Genomic DNA, 23,942 nt, shown 5'->3' with positions numbered 1-23,942 from the left:
GCTAATAGTTATGTTTCAAAGATGAGGCCAAATGCTGCCTTGTTCCACTGTCTTCTCAATGGTACATCTTAGGCAGCTTTGCAAATCCACAAAAAATAACCAACATCACAGTTTCTGAGTTCATGTGGTAATGCATACACTGAGATACTGAGCATAGGTATGCTCAGTAGTCTCTCCTTGTTATCCGTTTGCCTGCTTTTTCTCAGAACTGGGAAACCTGGCAATGGCAACCAGCCCAGGATTGCTGCATCAAAGCTGAAACCTTCCTTTGCTTTGCAGAACAGCCTCTGCTAGATTCATTGCTGGTTTATTCCCTGTTGGTGTGCTGGGCAGTGGGGAGAGGTTTGTATCCTCACTCTTCCACTTGCCCTGAGGGGCTGTTGTTCACAGGCAGATAGGTTAGTTTTCTCTTTTTGCTCCTACTGCTACTGTTGTTTCATTGTGTATTTACATTTACTGCTGCTCATTTTCTGCCAACCTCGCAGCACAGAAAGTGAATCCTGCATCAGCAGATAGTACATGAAGTGACTGCATTAGAGTCAGCTTTGCTTAATGGTGCAAGTCCCACAGGGCTTTGGGTAGGGCTTTGGGTAGGTGAGGAAGAAAAATTTGATTTTAATGAGAGATGACTTGGCACCAGCATTGTAACAGGTGCAGTAAGAGAATGAGGGAGTGAAAGAGTTAATTCATATTCTGTTCACAGCAATAGCTGTGGAAGAACATATGCTGAATGTGCATTCCAGTTTAATCTTTTTTGTTCTTATCTACAGTGACAAATAATATATTTCCCTTTAGCTTTGGGTGCTTCTTAAACCTGAAGGTGATGATGAATATGTAGTTTACACTATGAAGGCACTGGAATCAGTGCAGGAAGGCAGAACTTGGTGTGGTTCACAGCCCACTGTGACCTCGGCTGTGATTATTAATCAGTCAGGCTTTCAAGAGCACATCCACAATCCTAGATACAGCACTTGCTTATTCCTCTCTCTTTTTCCTTGATAAATGTGGTATCTGATCTTCTGGGAAACATGCTATAGAAGTGTGACTTATGTCTAAGGATGCTGAATTGTATTTGCTCTGAATTCAGGTTTAAAGGGGTTTGGAATGCTCCTCAGTGGGTTGTTAATTTGAGTCGTAAGGTATTGTTGCAGATAGCCTGGTGTGGAATCTCATCAACGTTTAACAAGATTGTATCAATGTCCTGGAGAGCAAGGTAGACTGTTTTGGGAGAAGTGGTCTGGTTATGAGTCTGGGTACTATGAGCTGGGTTGTGGGGTGTTGCAGCTTGCCTCAACAGCATGTAGTGTTTTGTTAGAAAGCACTTTGCTCAGAGGAAAGGAATTGCTTTGAAGAATTAAAAAGAGTTTTGGGACTTTGAACGGGCTACTGGTTATTTCTGCACTACAGCAGTCTGTCTTTCACAGAGCTTGTTGTTGCCCAAGAATTGTTGTACATGAACAAAAAGAGATACTTTCAAATTCTTCCAGACTTTTTACGAATATAATGGGAGACACGTGCAATCATACTGAAGCAATGAAGTTTTCTTTTTTTCTTCTCAAAGAGAGAAGGCAGCCCAGCTCCAGGCATTATAAAACAGCAATAATTTTGTTCAAGTGATCAAGTTTGCACCTTTGCTAGTATAAGTGATGTGGAATAGGCATCATTGTTCTATTGACTTATCAGCAGAAACGCGACCATCGTGCAGAGCTGTTTCTTAGCCAGCTCCCTAGGGCTCTCCTACAAAGAATGAAAAGTGAGAGAAGGTTTCATTGTTATACCTCTTGCCACTCTGAAGAGCTGTAATACTTAAGCACTAGAGCCTATGTTCTTGAACTTGTCTTCTTGGCAGGTGGAGAGGTATTTTGTCTTTGAAGGAGGTTACTGAGAAATAAGCCATGTTACTGTGTACTTGAACCACCACAGTAGCTTGCTGTCACAGTGAAAACATCACTGAAGATAGCTGTGTGCAATTTCTGTGGGTGCAGTAACTCAAATTCTTTCATTACCCCTGGACAGATAGGAGAGAGACTAGAGAATCTGCCCTGTTTGGGTTTGTATTTCCAAACTACTCACATCTTCCTAACAGGATTTCTCCTGTGGGCACATTAACGTAAATGTTGGAGGTCTATTCAAATCTGTTTTCTCCGTGTGACTCATGGGCAGAATCCAAAAAGAGCTGCAATTCCAAAAGCTAAAGATTCCGCTGCACATGGGCACCCAATTGACTATGACTGGCCCAAATGCACCAGTGGAACTACACTGTTCAGGGAAATCTTTTGCACAGCTACAACTGCTTCTGTATTGGTATAAACCTGATGCATGGAGGTGTTGAATTCTCCTGGTACTGACCAGGGTAGAGGAATGCTGATGAACCAGGGAGAGAGGTTGTACTGATGTTGTATATGACATAACTTATTTAGAGCTAAGCAGAATATAAGACTTGAGGGATGTCAACCAGAAACTTTTAAAAAATTCTTGAATTCTCCTTAATTTAAGGAAAAAAGTAAAAGAAGTCTTAAGAGAAATACTTATTTTTGTGTATTTTTGTTTGCAGGATGAGTAAGAGATACTTACAGAAAGCAACAAAAGGAAAGCTGCTAATAATAATATTTGTTGTAACTCTGTGGGGGAAATTAGCATCTGGGGCAAATCATCATAAAGGTAAGAAATACTTTTTTTTTTTTTTTTTTTAATTGTATTGTTGTATCTGAGGTTTCTGTCAACAAATTCAGAAGTGTCTGGTTTGTGGGACACTTTTTTTTCCCTAGTGCATATTTGTGTGTCCTGGTATTGGTTCACAAATCAGCATCTAAGGGAGGAGATTTTCAATGGATAGACTTTTATCACTTTTTTTTTTTTTAATTTAAATATTTCAGAACCATTTTCAACATTCTCTGACTTCAGCATCTTCAGCATTTTCTTGGTCACTTTCTAATGATGGTACAGTTGAAAAAATAGTAAAAGAAGACAGTAAAGTAAAGAAATCAAATGATAAAAAATGCTTCTATCATAAAAATAGATATATTAGATAATATCTATATGTGCCTCTGAGGAATTCCTGGAAAGAACCTTAGAAACATGTATACTGATACTGTATGTAGTCTTCTGCCAAGGCTAACTTCATGGACAATGTGTGTTGTGTGCTTTTTTCATCATGAATAACAGACCATTGTTTTCCAGTGTTGTCCATCTCCTGTGCTTCATTCCTAACACTGGAACAAAAACTAGAGCTAAACTTTAACAATGTGAAGTTTGTTTCATCTTGGTTGTTCCAGCCCTTACAATGTATACACACAAGGGCAGGACAAGTACCTGTTTCAAAGTTATTACAATTTATTTATTTATTTATTTATTTATTTTTGGTGTGGCTGTGAACCCCAAATGCAAGAAACAGGGTCTCTGGATTCATGAACTAACATCTTCTTGTATGCCAATAGAGCTTGAAATGTGATCTGCAGTATAATATGATTTTGAAGTCTACTTCTCATGTTCATATAGTGTCTGTTATCTGTTCATCATCTTATGCGAGACCAGAATAAACTCTAATAACTTAAGTAAAGGAAGAGTGGGACATACGTTTTACTAAGAGCTCAGGAGTTAAATATTACAGAATGATTCTAATGAAGCAAAACATTTTATCTGACTTCATTTTATAATGTTCCCTTTGATGAGAGAATTTTGTGAGCAGGTATTTCATATATCTAGCTGCTAGATATTTTTCTGCTATGTGAAGATATTTTTCTTCAAAATACCTCACTGTTTAAAAACTTCAGGATGCAGAGGAACTTTCTGCAAAGTGTTTTGTGAGTTATGATTTGGCTACAGTCAAAACAGATTTCTGATGCAGTCCTGCAGGCCACCAGAGATAGGCATCATGCCAGAGAGGAACCGTGCTGGCACCTTTTCTCAGCCTTTGTTCTCTCTCTGAACTAGAATGTGGATTTGTGCTCTAGCTTGCCAGTTTGGTTTTCTATTGGAAAAGAGCCAAGATATCTTAGCATGGATTCAAATTTATTCTGTCTTTGATTATCTTTCTTTAGAAATCAAAAAGCCTATATCCAGATCATTTTGATTCCATCCACAAAGGGTGATCAAGATGTGTTTGCCTCAATCCAATTCAAACGTTGCCAAAGTATGTTTGCCACTCTTGCCAACTGATTAATAAAAGCTGTCAACAGGTACTTCTTGGAAAAAAAAAATCCCAAGGACTGTTTGGGAAATCAGTACTTCATAATTGAAAATCAAATGATCTCCAACCAATTTTAGCTTTTCAGATGTATTTAAACAAGGGAAACCATAGAAGAGCCATACAATTTTTAAGGTTATTAGCTTTAGGAAATTCTTTACATTACAGGAAGTTAGCAAAAAGATTTGTCTTTAAGCTGCAACTTGTTAGGCCTTTAGCAAAATATATGAAGAAGTCTTGCGGGGAACCATAAAAAGAAAAAATATGGCTTGAGCATTTGATTTAGAAAAGCAATGATTGTGCATGTCCAGACTATTTTAGAATGAAAAAAATATTCATGAGGATCTTGTTTTGTAGATTTAGTAGTTCTGCGAAGCAGCTACAGTCAAGGTGTTTGAGTGTATTATTATTATTTTAAAGCACAAATCAGAGATAGGCAACTTAACTATCACTGATAGTCAACAAGACTGGGAGTTTAACTTCCATTGGGCCAAAGAAAATTTTCCTCCTGCTCTAGAAGCAGAAAAGGGAGCTAAAGTGCCCTCAAGGAGAACTTGGCACTGTTCACCTTTGCCCAGTGTCCACATACTGAGAAATGTGCGAGTTTCTTCAGCAATAATTATCCCTAGCATCATTAATCTTCATTTATAGAAGTCCTTACTAACGTATTAACATGACAAACCCTAATGACTTTGAAGGAGCCCCTACAGTTTTACAGATCAATAATCTACATTTAAAAAAATCTTTACTTTCCTATTGACTTAGTCATATTATGCATCAGTTGCACCAACTCTTAAACCTCTCTCTTTTTCTGAAGACTAAAGAAAAGAGAAAAAAAAAAAAAAAAAAAGAAGGAAAGATCATGTGTGTGAAAAAATGTTTAATGAGCATTCTGCTCTCCAGACAGTCTTCAGCTGACTCTGACAGGCTTGTTGGGCTTATTTCAAGGATGTGGTACAAACAAGTAATTCCAGGCCAGCAGCAAGAAAAACTGAGGCTCAAGCAGGGGATAGAGAACCAGACTAGGAGGTTGAGTCGAGGCTGAAACCACCAAAACTGCAGTCTGGGATTTCAGATTACAGTTTTTTGGTGTCAGGTGAGTGAGTGGCAAGTACACCCTTTTTTCTCTTGAGAACACTGCCTTACAGACAGTCCTGTTCCCTTGTTGTCTTTGCTGATTGTTAAAGGTCCTTCAGTCTGGACAGAAAGACTAAGAGCTAAAAGAAATAAGCACTCATGGTGTTCAAAACAAAACACAAAGCCTTTATTATTATTATTATTATTATTTATTTTTATTTTTATTTTTATTTTTATTTTTATTTTTATTTTTATTTTTATTTTTTATCCTGTATTCTGTAAAGAGGCAGGAACTCTGCTTTTTTCTTTTCATCGCACTGGGGTCTTTGACACTATGGAGATGTGTGCCTTACCTGAGCAAGTGTGTCTATGAATCAGCTCGCAGTACCAGACACATTTGTGCTGCAGTAGCTGTGTATGAGAAGACAAGTAAAGCATGGAATATCAGTATACAAAAGGATGTTGTCAAGGTTATGAGTCTGAAAACTGATATACCTTGAGGGTGGCTGAAAGATTTTTACCTCAAGAAATCCATAAGGGTATTATAAGACTGATCCTGATCCTCCTCATTGCTAGCTCTTGGAAAACAAATAAACCTGTGCAAACATATCATGTTCACTGACAGATATGGCAGGCAGGCATCAGTTCAGCTTCACTGCCTGCTTGCTCTTTCTGTCATAGGGAACATGAAATGATTTGGTGACCGTTGTAACACAACCTGCTTTAAGGTTTCAGGTGTAGGAGTGGTCCTTTGGAGAAAGAAATGTACTCTTTGTATGCAGTCCTTTGTAGGCAAGAAGCTATCGTGAGACACAGTTTCTAACTTAAAAATAAAAGCTCTCTCAGAATTGGAATTTCTTTGAGCTTTTTGTGATTACTAAGTCTTCTAATTTGATAATACAACAAAATAATGTAAATAAATTAAGGATGTTTTATATCTGACCTTAGTTTAATAACTGTCAAAATAGCAAACAATAAGCTTAATATTAAGTTTTACATCCCTGGACAAAATTAACATTTATTCAAAAATATGGCTAATCATGAATGCCTACCTGCATAGGGGAAAAAAAAAAGTAAAAAAAAAAAAAAAGTAACCAGAAACCACTCCAGGTAGATAAAAAATATAACTGAGTATTTTTGAACTTATTAGATGAAACCGCAAGATAATTTAGTTTCATTTAAAATATTTCACTTAGAAGCTGAAATTATTTATCTGATGTTTGTCATGTAGTTAAAACAAACTAAACTCCTTATAGTTTGTGACGCAGAATTGCTGCTCCTACTTGTCTGTGAATTTGCACTAAATTAGGTAGAAGTTTGAGGGAATGTCTTGGAGAAAATGAATCTTGTTTTCTCTTTTAAGTGGTGTAGCTTTTCTGAAGCCCAAAATTTCTGAACTGGTGAAAGGAGATAGTGAGTCACTGATGCTGATAAAATAATGGCAAGAACAGGCTTTGAACATGAATGAGATGCAAAATTGTGACATTATACTCGAATTCCTGCCTTCAACATCAGTAAGCTGGTCAATAGAAGCTCCTGTTTAAAAGACAGCATTTGGGGTTACTGCCCCATCGAAGTGAATAAGGCCAGTTTGGACCTTCTTTGAGGCCAGGGTCTGGCATTCTCTCCACCCATACTGAAATGATAGCAGGATAGTTCAGTCAGAAGATTTTTGGTCTGAGTTAGATTACCTTTCCTGTGAGAGTCTGCCTTTCTTGGTTGTCTTGCTGGGGCAGAAGTACTGCTGACACCAGTGTTGTGATGTAGGATATAGCCTGTGCCATGAATGTGCCTGGGGTTTGGGGACAGCTATGACTATATAAAATGGTAGCAGCAGCGTACTTTCAAGAGGTGTTTTTTGACATTTTTGACATTCATTAGCCGTTGTCCTTTTGTCTGATCACCAGTTCTCTTTCCTTTAGACTGTGAAAAGAATACAAATAAAAAGTGCAGGACAGTCTGGGAAATCCCAAGGAAGTGGATGAAAATTTTAAATTTTTATGGAACTGAGTTAGAAATGAAGATTAATTGTAATTATTGGCCTCAAGTGTTTCAGATTCTTTGGATAAGTCATCATTTCTGTTTGCTCTGGAAGAGCTTTTAAGTCTTGCATCTAGATTTGTCATGTTTTTTATTAGGAAAATGAGCCAAAGGGTTGCAAGCCCTGAATAAGGCTCCATACAGTCTAACAGAAATGCCACATGTATTTTGCATTGTGAATGTAAATGTTTTTTTAGGGAACAAAGCCTCATAGTAATGAACAAATGATCAAATGTGATACCTTAGAACAAACAGTATGGGTGGAACTATGACTGGTTCTGGAGAGCCATTGGAAGGACTTGTGGCCCTTGAAGGCAAATAGGGCGAGGCAAGTTTGTTCTTTTGGCTTCTAGCGCTCAGTGGGGTTCTCTTAGGGAGTGCAATAATGCTAACACTGCGCTGAATCAGCATGTGACAGTCTCCTGACTCTGCCTGACCCCTGGACTGTGGAATTGATCTGTTCTGAGGAGAGATAATATAGCACTTTGTTAAAAGGTATGGTAATGGCCTGTGTACATTGCCTCAATGCCCTCGTATTTGATCCTGCACAAAGGGTAAAATTCACTGGTGATTTAGGACAGCTTTCTAGGTGGCTTAATGGGTGATTTATGTCATATTTACTGTTTCCTTGTATCTCAAAGAAAGTGTGAGGGACTTGAGGCATGATGGTGAATCTCGTGCAATGCTTTGCAAACTCTTAGTGTTGTGAATTGCACCTTAAAGATACAATTGATTATCTGATCCTTGCAGTACATTTTCTTCTAGCTAAACTTTCTCTTTACAGTTATCCATTGACTGACATTTATCTCATCACCCTTGTGTAACTCTAATATTATACGTGTGATTCCACGCTTAGCACAGATGTCAGTGTTTGAAGTCTAGTACTGGCTTGCACGCACTGGTCTCCCTGGACAAAACGTAACCATAAGTATCATATATTATAGACACATGTTAATGTTCCTTTATATACTCTATGTACTCTATATTATAGACCCATGTAAATGTACCTTTGAAGTTTACTAAAGATGATGCCTAAGTGGAGATGATTCTGAGCACAGATGACTGGTTCTGCTTATTTTTCTTCCTCATTTGCTGTTTGCTATATATTTAAGTCTGAAGCAGCAGAGCAGAAGGCCCTGCCTTGTGCTGACTACTTGCTACAGGCCAAATGAAACTTCCTTGAGTGGGCTGGGAGGAAGCCTCCAGAAGACATGGGTGGTCAGGTAGAAAAGGAAAGAGACTTGTTTGCAGAATGCCTACAGAAGGAACAAAGACTTGGGGATGGCTGAGAAGATCAATGAACAGACAAATAGCTAGCCTTTTGAGGTGATGGAAAGAAAGGTACTTAAGGAGCCATATGTGACTGTATTGAAGGTTTCTGCTCTGAGGGCAGACTTGGAGAAAATAATCTGTCTGATTAAGGGCAAATTTGTTTATAATTTTTTTTTTTTTAAATTTCTGTTCAGCTTTAATCAGCACCACCGAGTATTCTCTCTTTTAAAATATTTATTTATTTATTTATTTATTAATCATGACTTTGAATTCAGCCCTGCTGAAGTTTTAGAGTATTCTGTTAAAAAAGACCCACCAAAAGACCTGTGACTTACTTTGGTCTGGTTGCATTTTGTATGCAAAATGCAACCAAAAGTTCTTCAATGTTATGTAAACTGGAATACTGCAGAATATGTATAACTGTTTCTACTGCTGAGAATCACAGTGGGGGTAACAGTCATTCAGAAAAGCAGATGAACGACTATATCCTATATCAGTCCTTTACTCTGGTGTCTTGTTATTGAGTTCAGACAGTGCAGGTTTTTGGCAGTGATGTTCAGAATCTTGGGTGAATACCTATAGCACTTTGCAGCTATATAATGCTGTCTAGCTTGCTTTATTTAGACAAAATAGGGGGTTGCCTGTCTTTTTGGCGTTTGAGATCTCTATTCCTAGTGTTCAGAGTCTCAATATCTAGATAAGAATAGCCCTAATTGAAACGTGGGAGTCCTCTGAAGTATTCAAATTTTTATCTTTTTATAGAAGTGTCTTAATCATGAGGCTATACTGGTTTAGTATTAATGTACCTCCATCCTTTCTGTTGAGGATTTTACACTGTGTAGAAGGCAGTATTGATAATGCAGAAATAGTGTGTTTGCATTGAATTTTAAAAGCAACATCTACTGCAGAGGACATATCCAGGTCAAAGATATCCCTCCTTCCAGCTACGTAAGAACAAGATATCCACATGCTCCTTCCTGAAGGAGACCTATTGGAGGTAATGGCATTCTCTGGGGACATAAGAAGTGTAGTTTGAACATTTCTGAGCTAAAGGGTGCACTGAATGCAGATCTCCCAGTTCCATGATACGGGCTCTAACAGGAAGGATTGGCAGTAGCAGTACCATGTCTCTCAGTTTGCACTTTTTGGAAGTGCCTGTACTATAGCATTTTGTGAGGGATCTGATCCCATGGGTAAATTGCATGCATCCAACATGTGTCTTGATGTGTGGGCTTATCAAAGGATGTAAAAGGTGTTCTCCAGGTTCTTGACTGGAATTAGGTGAGAGAAAACTGTATTTTTAGATGAGGGAAGTTGCAAATATGCAGAGATGTGTGTGGATGCATTAGGAGCTATCAGGTGAGGCTGGAAAATGTCAGTGGAGTCTGTCAAAATATTAGATGGAGGCATCCACTCCTCTATTGTTGACCTGTCAGTCCTGCTTCATGAAAATCTTTTGTCATGTTTGCTAAATGTGCTCAAACATAGGTAATCTTATCTCTTGTGGAAGTTTGTCCCAGAGATAGATTCTCTTAAATGAGAATGCTTTGTCCGCAGCTTTCACTAACTTAATTCTGAGTGTAATTAATGTTTAAATATAGAAACAAAGGAATATGATAGTCATTTTAGCAGACATGGGGAAGAAAGCTATTAGATGTTCTTATCTGGCTTCAGCATTAATTGAAACTTTCAGTTATATCAGGATCAGAACCTGATCCCAAAATTGCCATTTGCTTGAAGATAAAATAGAACACAGTCAGTCAAACACTTTTGTATCAGTATCTGTCATTGCAATCTAAAATGTTAATACAATATCTGTTAGAATTCAGTAGATAGTACTCCTTGGCCTTCTGCCATGGTATAAAAGAAAATAATTTTCTCTGATCACCAAGATGCCAATAGTTCTGATGGTTTATGGGGACATATGTACAGAAGTCATGGCAATAGCAAAATTATACCTATTTTTTCTCTGTGCTACCAGTTCCATCGCCGTAAATGGCTGCCTTCATTTTTGTCTCCCTTTCTGCTACCACCTTTAGGAAAAAAGTTGGCTGTCCTTGAGGTAGCCATGGAGAGAGAAGTTGGAGAGTTGCAAAGAGATATCATGCATTTTCCTTTATACTGAACACTTTTTTTTTTTTTCCTTTTCATGTTTGGTTAGTGTTATGGATTCTTGATGCTTTTCTGAGATAAGTGAAAAGGAAGTGCATAGGGGTTCTTTATTTTGGGCCTGATTCTGTAATCACAATGTCATTTTTTTATTAGCTATCCATGAGTGAGTACCCAGAATCTTTTCCTTAAATACGTTCAGATTTTGTGTTGCAATGGGAAAGAGATGATTGCACAAAAGACTATAATCTTGTAAAAGTTACATACTTCATTGATCTTACAGTTAGAAATACCAGACTTTTTAACGTTTTTCAGCCCTTTCATTTATTTCTAATGTTATCTTCCCTTGGGCATCTAGTCCACCAACCAGATAATTTTTTACCTGATTTCCATTTTGGGAGACTAGTCTTTCCCTTGCTTTTTTTTTTGTTAGGAAAATACTGTAGGATGTCAGGACTGGAAAAACACTGATAGGTACTTTTCTATTACTTATCCTATCATGAGTAAATATTGATCTTTTCCTAATACTGGAATATGATCTACTTTTCCAGTTTCATATTCTTGATTTCAAACTAATCCTGCTGATTTGTTATGTATACTAAGTAAAGCATTCTGCTAAATTTATCTTTTACTTAAGAAAACATCATGCTTACATTTGCATGTCATGGTTTTGATGGACTGTGTTTTGCCACAGTTTTGACCACAAAAATAATATGAAAGAAATTTTTAGACCCCTAGATAGTAGTCTTTATTAAATTTATCTTGTTTTATTAGGGCAGCTATAGGTCAATTTTACTTTTGAATTAAAGTCTAGTCTTATGGTCTCCTGCACTACTCCTCAGATTTTCAACTTGCATTCTATACACGCAGTGATGACTACCCCATACATATTTATTGCGCACACCTGTTATCCTACTCGGGGGATTTCACATACTGAGGTTAGGGGGTTTGTGCTTGGAAAGTTTTGTCCCACGTGGAGATTACTTCTATAGCATCTGGGGGTATGTTAATCTAACTTTCATCTGCATTAATTTTCTGCTGATGATGTCTAAAGATTATGCCCTTCTCTCTTGACACTCTTCACTGAATTTACTCTATAGCAACATTAAGTGGTTGCTTGTACAATGTCATATTTTAGAACAGCTGTTCTTTAGTCATGCAAGTGCCAAGAAAATGTTCAGAATCAGTCAGCTATTCTGGGGAATAACAGGAGAAAAATCCTTTATGTGTTTCTGGGTTGCAATTTATAAAGTTTCCTCCTGCAACAATTTCTTTAGTTTTGTTCTTTGGGGGATTGGGAGGGATTTACCATTTTAATGCTCACTGCGGCAGTCTTCACTGTAGCTGAGATTTGTAAAAGATCAGGGGATTGATCTGAGCTGAAGCTGCACAAATGAACAGCTCCAAAGCAGCAAAGCCTGTGTCTGTATGCATGCATATGTGCATGCTTATGAATGCAAAGATAGGAGACTTGGATGAAAGAGAAAAATGCAAGGTCTTCACTGATGAAATAGCTGATGTAGACAATTTCAGTGTTTTTAAAATACTTTTAATTTATTTATGATAGCTTTGCAAAACATTAAGTGCTTTTCAAACATAACTGAAGGCTTGGAGAATTATTCATATCTGGTTTTAAACATCTCACTTAGGTTCTCTGAAACACCTTTCAGAGCTCATCTCTTTCACAAAGAAGGTGTTTAAACCTTTAGTATAGGTGTGAATACTTCCCTGAAATCATATATCAATGAGTCTACAAACCAGTGTAAACAGTCTGGAAATTTTGGAATGTCTCTTAGCAGGAGGACTCTGTTTGGATGTTGCTTCTTTATCTGCCTAAAAAGTCTCCTTCTGTTACGGAGTCATAATGTCCAAATAAAATTGTAAAGATCTTATTTTATTTCCACCGTTCAAATGGAGTCATGTGTTACAGGTCAGAAGCCAATGAAATTTGGTCTGTGATGGGTCCACTTATATCTGCATAAGATACATTGAGAAAGTGTTGGTTGTAAAACCTATACTTGTCATTTGCTTCATATCTCCTTGTTGAGCTAAAATACACACAAATACAGGAAGAAATATAGAAATTTTCAGAGAGATAATACTGAAATGTTACCTTCACAGCTCAATTGGAAGGTCACCTTTTGACATAGAGGTGACTGCTTCTGAGAAAAACTTACTTCTCCACATAGGTGGGAACAAAGCTACAGCATACTGACTGGAGAATGGAGGCTGGCTTGGGGTTTAGATGACAGAAACCAGGAAAATTATAAAAGAGCAGTCTGCTTTGTGCAGCTTTCTTTTTCTAGGCTAAGCAAGAATTCTGTCTGTAGTGATGAGGAGGCTGAGGCAGGAGCTGCCAAGTCTGTCTTGTTCTTTTTTTTCCCCATAGATTTGTATAACTCTTGTACTAAAATTGTTCTCAAGTAAATGCAATAGACTTAGAATTCTTTTTGCAAAATACTTCTGGCTTCAATATCAAGTGTCCTTGAATGACTGAAGTATAAAGCTGAATGCATAGGTTATTCTGGGTGAATGAGGAGCTGTGGAAAGGATATGCCAGAGAAAAACATTGTTAAGTCCAACACAAATGTTGGGTGCATTGTACCACTGGATTTTCAAGTGTAAGTTATAAGAATTGCTTTGGCTGAGTCTGTGCTCCAGGACCATGTGTGAGAGGAGAGTTAGGGCTCAAAGGAGGCTGTCTGAGTTACTTGGAAGGTCAGAATAGTTCTGAACCCAGTATTTGAATCCAGGTCTATGTATGTGTCCAGTGAGAGGGGGGAGCAGGGTTAAAACAGGTAAGACTATAGTTTAGTTTTAATGAAAAGAATGAATCATAGAAAAGACTAGAAACAGCATTAAATCCTTCAGTGAGCTGGAAGGTTATGCAAAGCCAAAGTTTAGTTATTTAAAAATGACAACAGAAAACATTGTACCTATGAACAACAAAATGAAAGGATTTTCATTTTGAAAGGAAAATAAAATCCTTATTCAAAGCTTTGCTTGGTTTTGTTATGTTATGTAAATTTACTACCAGTTTCAAAAAAAATTTCTGGTGCTAAACATTCATCTAAAATGCATTGGCATGTGTCAGATTAACTGTGGAAATTTTGTAAAATGGAACCCAGAAGGTGTGCTAACTGCTAGACACCACAAAGTGGAAAGTAAATATATTTCCAGCAACTGAATATTGAGAAAATAAGCATCTGGAAGCAATGGGAATTTTGGATTCTTAATTGCATCATTCACACCAGAACATCTGCCAGAGATACCAAGAGCATGTATAACTGTATCTGAGAGAAGATATAAGTTTAAATAAGGAAAGAGGAAGAGTAAAATTGTGTCGTCTTCTTACACTGCTGCATACTGTGCATATGAAGGCTCTGTTAATCTCTCCTTTCCTTTTCCTTTTGGTTCAAAATCGCTTTAGGAAAATGAAAATACAGTTTCCATGAATAGGTTTACCTTTCCAAAACACTGGAAAATCCAGAACAGCTCACCTACAATAAGTAAATAATCCAACTTTTTGCATATTTTGTCCCTCACTATTACAGTACACAATATACTAAAAGGTTAGATTGCAGAAGACAAAAGGCATCCTGCACGCCCTGGAAACAGCTGAGAAAATAATTAACTTTTCATTCTACCTATGCCACTCCTGTTCATAATATAGTTTAGATGAGCACAGATGAGCCTTTAACTTTAGATGCCTTTAGATGAGCCTTTACCCCTCACTCTCACGGTAGCCCATGGAACTGACCTGTGGGGACTGCAGGAAGGCAGGGCAGTCAGGATCCTTGCCTAATGCTGGAGAAGAAGGTGTAACGGTTCTTGCACTTGCTTCCAAGTGCAAGGCACTGCACCTGGGCCAGGGCAATCCCAGACAGGAATACAGACTGGGAGAAGAACTCATTGAGAGCAGCCCTGCAGAGAAGGACTTGAGGATTCTGAAGGATGAAAGGCTTGACATGAGCCAGCAGTGTGTGCTTGCAGCCCGGAAGGCCAACTGTGTCCTGGGCTGCATCAACAGAAGAGTGTCGATCAGGTCAAAGGAGGTGATTGTCAACCTCTACTCTGCCCTTGTGAGGCCCCACATAGAGTACTGTGTCGAGGTTTGGGGTGCCCAGAACAAGAAAAATATAGACCTTTTAGAGCTAGTCCAGAGGAGGGCTATGAAGACGATCAGAGGGCTGGAGCACCTCTCCTATGAAGAAAGGCTGAGGGAGCTGGGGATGTTCAGCCTGGAGAAGAGAAGGCTTCAAGAACTCATTGCAGACTTTCAATACTTAAAGGGGTCTTATAAAAAGGACGGGGAAGGATTCTTTGCTCAAGTAAATAATGATGAGAGAAGGGTGAATGGTCTTAAATTAAAAGGATAGATTTAGAATAGAGGAAAGGAGGAAATTCTTCACTGTAAGGGTAATGAGGCACTGGCACAGGTTGCCTAGAGAAGTTGTGGATGCCCCATTCCTGGAGGTATTCAAGGCCAGGCTGGAGTGGGCTCAGGGGAACCTCATCTAGTGGGTGGTTTCCCTGCCCATGGCAGGAGGATTGGAGTTAGATGATCTTTAAGGTCGCTTCCAACCCAAGCCATTCTATCATTCTATGACAATTCTATGATGAGATGGAACAGCTAAAATGTGAGAAATTAAGATGATGAACATTATGCTTGTGGACCATTATGGACAGTGCTCAGCAGTCTCATCTCATCCTAATTTCGACTTTCCAGTTTTTGCTTCACATCATTAGATGTGTTTTTCTGCTAAGCAATTTGAGGACAGTATATATTTCCCACCCTCCTTTTGTAATGACATTACCTTCATTACATTTTCCTGGGTTTACTCTGAAAAACATCTTTTGTAGAGGAAAAAGACTGAAAAAAATGAGCTTACCTACCATAGAGGACTTAAGATATTGCGCTTCACAGATATGAAATAAAACCTAAACTTTCGAGAAAAAGAAAAGATTTTTAAAATGGAGCCATATAATTTTTATTTTTATTATTATTTTTTAGTACCGGAAGGACCACTGCATATTATTGCCTCTAACAATGCCACATTCTAGAACAGCTGTTCTTCAGTTATACAAAATGTTCAGAATCAGTCAGCTATTTTTGGAAATAGAAAAAAAAATAATCTTGAAGTATTTTTAGATATTAATAGATTATTAACATTTTATGTTCATGTTATAGGCATTTTTAACTTGAGCTTATATACAAAAGCCAAAGCAAAACTCATTGAGTAGTCTGAATAGCATATGGAGGTCATATTCCTATTTTTTCCAGCTTGTGGTTTATTTCATCATGAGTGACATTTTTTCACCATAATTTTTTGTCAACTTTTTGAAATAAACAATGCTAGTCTGTTGGTTACTATTGAAAGTAAATACTGAAAGTACTTCTAAAAATAATAAATTTGTTGAGGCAAATGAATTCCTCCAGTCTAGTTCTTGCTTCTATAAGCAAAGATTTCTTATTCTACTGAGGATTTTTTAACCTGTATATATAATAATTATTGTGAAACACTCACATTTAAAACCATTACAAGAATTTGCTCATGAGCTAAACAGCAGTGTAAGGCAAGATCCTTGATGTCAGAAAAGCTCTCCCAAAATCTGTTCTATTGTCTGAAAGGTCTGTAGGAGGGATTATAAACTAATTTGCTGTTTTCCTTGGTGCTAGGAATACAACAGTTTACACTTAAACAGCATGATGACACTGTAACATTAAAAATATGAGAAAATGTTATATTATGGCTCATCCTAATGGACTCATTGTAGGAAAGGAGTGTTAAACTATAAAATATCACTCAATTTTTCACAGCAATGATCACTGGGAGGTAACAGTTTCAATAGCTTTAAATGAAGTTTTTGTTTGGCATTTATTTTGTACTTTATTTATCATATGGAAAAATCTCGTAGGTTCATGCATAGCGAAAATGAATAATTAAAGAGGAGGCAGATGAGACGCATGAGATTTTTTTCTTACAAACAACCTGCAGAAAAATGTGGAAATGTTATTTTACAGTTGTAGAGTGGGATTTGAAAGCTTCAAACTGAGTCTGTATCCCCTTATTAAAATCAGTTTACAGTGAGTAAATAAATGAATGATGTATTTTACATCCAGGAAATTTGAGATTTTAATTCCTTTTTTTTTTTTTTAATTCCTTTTTTTTTTTTTTTTTTTTTGAAGGAGGAGGTTCATCATATAAAGAGAGCTTTGAAAATTTGTCTAGATATGCTGCTCCCATAACTGGTAACATTTTAAAAGCTCCTGAAATAATAGCTAGGAGAGTGTATTCCTCAAATGTCCTTTTGCTTCTTCCTCTGACTTTGGTGTTATATTTGGACCTGAATGTCACCCCTCTGCTGAGTCTTGGCAAATGTCTGAGATCTTAGAGGTCAGCTTTACAGTGGGGGTTGAATCAGTGGATATATTTTAGCTTTTTTTAGTTATACACCTATATTATCAGTGATAAAGTGGATGTGGTCATAGAGCAGTGACCTTCTGTTAGGTCTGTTTCAGTGTCATGGTAATACCAGATTCTTATGGGGGCAACCTCCTGAAAAAAAAATTACTAACCAAAGACCAACTCAAGAGCAAATTCCTGTCTCTGCTGATTTATCTCTTTCCCTTAGGGTTTTGCCTTATAATGGATCAAAACCACGTCCCTCGGGGAGGGATCCAATCTTGCTCAGTTAAAAATTGTGTATTACCTCCTGGGGATGCTTCTGTCTATACCTCTGCATTGATTATATGAACATATCCAACTTAGATTAAATACCAAAGTTATAGATATCCAAGATATGGAGATGTGTATCTTTGCTTTTGTGGAGAACCACGGAAATCTCACTTTCTCTGTTGTTATAATAATGTACTAAATGATGGTCTAAAGACTCAGAAAGTGAATAAAAATGCCTGTTGTTTTTTAACCCAACAGGCAGCTAAGTACCACACAGCTGCTTGCTCACTCTCCCCAGGTGGGATGGGGGAGAGAATCGGAAAGGTAAAAGTATGAGAACTCATGGGTTGGGATAAAGATGATTTACTAGGTAAAGCAAAAGCTGTGCATGCAAGCAAAGCAAAACAAGGAATTTGTTTTCTACTTCCCAGCGGTGGGCAGATGTTCAGTCACTTCCAGGAGAGCAGGGCTCATCACGCATAACAGTTTCTTGGGATGACAAATGCCATCAACTCAAACATTCTCCCCCTCCTCCTTCTTTCTTCCGGCTGTTATTGCTGAACTTGATGCCATGTGGTATGGGACATCCCTTTGGTCAGCCTGGGCCAGCTGTCCGGGTTGTGTCCCCTCCCAGCTCCCTGTGCACACCCAGCCCCCTTGCTGGCAGGGCAGCACAAGAAGCTGAAACGTCCTTGTCTCTGTGTAAGCCCTGCTCTGCAACAACTGAAACACCGGTGTGTTATCAACATTGTTTTCACCAAAAATACAAAACACAGAATTGTGTGAGCTTTTATGAAGAAAATTAACCTTGTCAAAACCATGACAATGCCATGGTGTGTTGCTGTGTTAACATTTTGTATCCTTCTACTTAGAGATTCTTATATGCCAATGACTGTAAATGTATGCATATATGTAATACTTGATAAAAATAGGGAGGGAGAAAACTCTAGCAGTCTCTTAGGTTTGCTGGCTTCAGATGCTGCTGTGTATTGCATTCAGAGCTCTGAACCTTGCATGCACTACTGAAATTTGGTTTCTGTTCATTCAGCTGACAACACCTTTATGCAATACATGTATTGACAGGCTCCACAGAAGATGGTGGGGGAAAGGAAATGTGCATGAACATGCCATTCCCTTGAAGAGGTGAGACAAATTATCAGAATTTATCAGCTGGCATCCGTTTTGTGGAGCATATTTGCCAAAGTAAAAATCCAAATGAAGAGCAGTCACTAACCAGAAATACCAGAGAAGCTGTGTGTGAAATATCAGACTATTTGCAGAGTGTCCATGTTTGCTCTGATTGTTGTGGTTTTTGTTTCTTAGAAATTATAGGTATCCAGCCATAATATAACTCCTAGGCATTGCGGTAGTTCCACATACAGAATTAGCTATTAAAGCAAGGCTGTGCCACTGAAGTCAGGAAAAGCTGGCTCCAGCTGCATCTTCTATTTCTAATTTCACTGTCTTTTTATTTTGTCTTAAAATGCTCTTCTAACTATGGCTACACCTGGGGGATGTGTGCTAAGATTATTCTCAAAACTTCCCTGAGTTGTGACCCCTGTGAAGATGAAACTCCTGCTAGATTTGTGTATGCGATTTGTGTGTGTGACAAGGTACCTCACGAATAGCGTTTTGTCAAATCCTACAGTGCATCCCTTGCTGTTCAGCTTTTTAAGGTGGTGAATTGAAGGGGAAGGCAATTCTTGTTTTGTGACAGTCTTCTACACATTGAAGAAGATTACTCTTGGCTCTCAACATATCAGTGCCATGGACTGGGACAGTTGATCACCTATTTTTTCTGGTTTGGATTTTAGAATTAAAATGGTATAATATGTTATGAGTCAGTGTAGATATTCGTAAGGAACTGTGGGTAATGGTTATTTACCCATAGGAATTTCATTTAATCTTGAAAATATGTAAGGCCCTGTGGATATTTATAAATGGCCACTCATCTGTCATCTTTTTTTTTTTTTTGAAGAAAAATACTTTCTACTACTGTGTGTTGTGCATGGCATTCAACTTCATCTGTGGGACTTAGAAAGTGTACATGTAAACTATTCCACACATAATCTCCATCTACTGATCTTTCAGTTATTTAACTAAACTTCAAACAGTTCAAAGCAATCTGAAGGGTGAAGTTCTGAGGTTCTAATATTGACCTCTGTGAGAAAAACCCTACATTAAAGTATCAAAAAGATGAAAGAATTTGTAGCCCTTTAAATGTGTACAGCTAGAATATAGACACTGTATATTCTGTGCAGATTTTCAGTTACCTATACATTAAGTATGATTCCTTGCAAACTCTTATTAGCAACATTTGAATTAAAATTTGATCATTACATTTATTTTTCATAACCTTTTCATTGCTCTCTGAGGGCGTATCCATCTCTTTTTGCCCTCTCACAGTGGTGAGAAAGACGTGAGAATTATGGATTCCCTCTTCAGACTCTCTCTTTGACAAAAGAAGTATCTTTGGCATGGACAGCTTGGAGGGTTCCTCATTCTCTGCATCTGATGAGCACTGCTTTGGCTCTTGCGTGAGGAGGATTCATCTTGGCAGTGGGTAACATGGAGAGGAGGTGCTGTGGGAGCTGGACCTGGTGAGGTGTGGGAAGCTTGCCTTGAACAGAGGCAATTAATGTACTACTAATTTTCTTACATAGTGCTGCAGGTGTGCCTTTTCTGGTCCTGGAAAGCTTATACCTGCAGGATACTCAGTGAGCTCTGCTGTGCTCTGTGCTTGCATTTCAGTAGTGGCCTAGGCACACACAGTGCCTGGCTTATTTCACGGAAGGGCAGTAACCAGAAGGGATCACGAGCTGGCTTGACCTGGCCTCTCACATCCCAATATGCAATGGATGAGGGATGAGCTTCTGTAGAGATACGTGGTAAAATATCAAGCACAGAACCATGCTCTCATTCTCTGAAAAGGCCCCTGAATAATTATGATTTTTTTTAATTTTAACTTTTTTTTTTTTTTTTAACGTTTTCTCTTGAAGGTGTGAATTACTTCAGATGCTTTCATTATCTAACCATTGTTGCAAAGCATGCTTATGGCGTTCTGGGAATGGCGATATTTCTGCAGCTTTTGGCTTTGGATAGCAATGAGAGTGGTATTTATGTTTCCTATCAACAGCTTCTATCAACCAGGGCTCCTTCAGAAACAAGTGCCAGGGAGTCTGCTCGGAGCGTCTTAAAAGATACCTGTTCAGCAGGAAGAGATAACTGAAAATACTATCTACTGGGAATCCTCGAGCAAAAATATTCTTGATTGTGCAGCTCTGAATGGTTCTCCTGGCACTTTCTCCCTTTTTATTTTGCTTGTTGAAATGTGCTTACTTTTTCTCCATGTTGAAGGATGCCAGGTTCTTCCCCGGCCATCCAGTTTCAATGCATAGCCTCTGTCTAGATACTTATTGATTCATCATGCTTACAGACTTGCTTTTTATATGGAATCAATAATGTAGAGGGAAGGTTGTGGCCGGGGAGATCACTCTAAAAGAGGGGATTTCACAGGACTATACATGTGCCTCGTTAGCATTTTTTTTCTAAAGGCCTAAGTTAAGCTCCTCCCCTGACTCTGTGCTTCAAAGAGCTTGCCTGGGGCTCTACAGAAGCAAGCTGAAACTTAAAATTAAGATCTTTCTTTCAGATGGTGAACTGTGTGCTGGGACGTCCTTCAGAGTTTCTCTTAATACATGTGGGGGAGTCTGAAGTACAGTGGTAAGTCCTAGAAGGCAGGGGTAGAAAAGAATAAGGAAAACAAACAAACAAACAAAAAAACACCCCTGTAGCATTCAGAAGGCAAGTATGCATATATGTGCTTGCAGTTCACGGGAAGAATATTTCAAGGTAGATATTTGATATTTAGGTTAAATGGACAGACTAAGTGAAAATACATTATAGAGCTGCAAAATAGTATGTGATGTAGTTTAAAAATATGTAATAGAATTAAAAAATCTTTAAATTAATACAGATACACCATTCTATCCAGATATGAAAACAGATAAAGCAAAGCAAAGTCAAAACACACCCCAAAAGAAAAAGTTTGACACATCAGCTGAAACTATCTATAAAAGACAACAAACCAACCAAAAATCTTGGAGAGTTTTTAAAGTGTGGAAATGTGAATGTAAAAAATCAAATGTCTTTTATGGTCAAGTTTAGTTAAATTTCATCACGTATGTATGTGCTCATTTTACACACATGAATGTAAAAATATTTTCAGATTCTTTCAACGTATTTTTTTTTAATAGATAAATGGGTGCACAAGTGTATGTAAACACCTTTCTGTGACTGTATTATGCATATTGTGTTTGGAAAAATTCTGCAAGAAAATGTGAATCTTGAAGTTGGGAGAATTTTTGGAAGTTCACCTTGACTTCACTGTGTGGTTTATATCAGGTCATTGCTAGAGTGCTTCTAAGGCAATGTGTATTCTAGGTCTAATCAGCTTAATGATCCTTCAGTACAGATATCACCTGTTAAACAATTGATGTTGTCCTGGTTTCATCTGGGGTAGAGTTAATTTTCTTCGTAGTGGCAGGTATGGTGCAGTGCTTTGTATTTAGATGGAAAATAATGTTGATAACACATAGATGATTTTAGTTGTTGCAGAGCAGGGCTTACACAGAGTCAAAGAGGTTTCAGCTCCTCATCCTCCCCTGCCAGTGAGGAGGCTGGGTGTGCACAGGGGAGGGGAGGGGACACAGCCAGGAGAGCTGGCCCAAACTGACCAAAAGGATGTCCATACCATGTCCTCTGTTGTTCCTGCCCCCCCCCCCCCCCCCCCCAAAGAATCCTAGTGTGGGGTGAATAAAAGGGGTGTTAAGCACCATTTTTTTTTTTTTTAAGAAAAGTGGAAAAAAAACTTAAAGACACTGATAACAGAATTCATGGTAACATTCAGGTGCTTAAATATGAATCAAGCTTATCAAAGATATCTATTACCTAAATACACTTTGCACCTTACTAAATAAATAAAAGCCTTATCTGTGGAAACAACATCACCTGCAAGCAGCTAGATGTGTGTTGAGATAGAAATAGAGCACAGGGACTTAGACACATTTTTCTTTGATGAAACCATGTTTGTCCTTCCCTAAGCTTCAGCTGCTCTTTCCACAGAGACACCTAAAGCCTACTGAGGTGCCTGAGCTATTTTCTAATAAGTGTGGGTAGCCTGGAAGCAGGCTGTTCAAAAGAACTATTGAATTTACCTCTCCACCTTGTTACACTAATCCTATTTTATAAAGACTCCCATTCATAGCACTTTTCTTAAGATGTTACTTCAGGCAAGGGCTATGTGCCAGAGGGTCATTCAAATATGTGAGGGTAGAGAAAACCTTTCTTTTTTCCTCTGATGCATGCCTGAGATCATGTTAATTTGTCATAGAGTACAATGTACCCTGAGACCATTTGGGTCAGCTGGAAAGAAAAGAAGATTAATAATGAGAGTCATCTAAGGAAGCAGGGGAAACATATTTCCCATAAACTGTGTAAACTACAGGCTTCTGAAGCCCTGAGACCGAGGATATTTTTTTTTATTTATTTTATTTTATTTTTTTGGTATTCAGTCAGATGCTGAAGACTGCTCCGAGACATGTGCTACTGCTTCTTGCTGAGTTGAAATATTTGGCAGAAGGCCCACAGAGAGAGAAAGAGAGAATAAAAAGTCCTTGTGCCAAATGTTCTTTTGAGTGCCTGAGAGCTGGATTGGTCTTTTTTTTTCTCCGAGAAATCATATAATTAGTAATCTCAAACCTCAGCCTGTTAATTTACGAAACGTCTGCACACTTCAATATATCGTTTGCTTAACATGTTTGATAACAACCTCAGAGATACTGGGGCTTTTGACTTCTTGTAGTATTTATAAACTGCATCTCTCCCTGGGTGTTTCTCTGCCAGTTCTGCACAGGCTTGTCTTGTGGATGGTGTCAGCCTGCAGCAGCTAGGAGGAAAGGCAGGAAGTGTTTTGCCTGCAAAAAGCAGTTTCCATTTCTGGCCCATAAGGAAGTACACAGCCTTTGCTGCCATTAGCGTCTTCTGCTGCCCAACAAATGGGACGGTGAAGGTACAGCTGTTCTACCTCGGCACCTATGGCGGGAAGTGGTGAGCTGCCTCATGGGCTGGCTCCAGCAGGGGAGCTGAGCTTGTCTTGAGGTCTCAGCAAATGTGCAAATGCCTTTTCTTATCTTCCCCTTCCAGTGGGTTGTGCTGCACCAAAGGTCTGGGGCTGGCAGCTGGCAAGAATCCACACAGTAGTATAACACATTTTATTTCCACCTCAGATGTGGACAATCCTGAAAGTGCAGTGGGAACCCTGGGAGCTCTGCCATGATGAGGGGAACCATCAGGCACTGCAGAGCATTGCCCCGTGGTTAAGGCTTGCTCCTGCTAAAAGGACAGACGTTTTCTAATAACAGTACATGCATATTCATGTTTTGGTCTTGTGGCCACATCAGGCAGACCAGCAGGGCCACTTTTACAGTGGGCACCCTGTGCGATAAGATTCCACATCTGGGAAAGTTAATATAGAAACATAGAGGTGAGCTCATATAAAGAATAGAGAATCAAGAGCA

The 23,942-nt window shown here is 38.4% G+C and overlaps 1 protein-coding gene across 1 annotated transcript in view; it reads left to right on the top strand.

Annotated features, from left to right (window-relative positions):
• Positions 1 to 2,555: 2,555 nt before the first annotated feature.
• Positions 2,556 to 23,942, top strand: part of TAFA2 (TAFA chemokine like family member 2) — a 47,199-nt gene continuing 25,812 nt past the window's right edge. Inside the window, exon 1 of the mRNA XM_035544338.1 lies at positions 2,556 to 2,661. Coding sequence (XP_035400231.1) covers positions 2,556 to 2,661 — 106 coding nt within the window. The remainder of the gene's footprint in view (positions 2,662 to 23,942) is intronic.

This window comes from Cygnus atratus, chromosome 1, assembly GCF_013377495.2.
Source record: "Cygnus atratus isolate AKBS03 ecotype Queensland, Australia chromosome 1, CAtr_DNAZoo_HiC_assembly, whole genome shotgun sequence".
Lineage (NCBI taxonomy): Eukaryota > Metazoa > Chordata > Aves > Anseriformes > Anatidae > Cygnus > Cygnus atratus.
The sequence above is the reverse complement of the archived record's forward strand: the minus strand, read 5'-3'. Positions and strand labels throughout refer to the sequence as shown.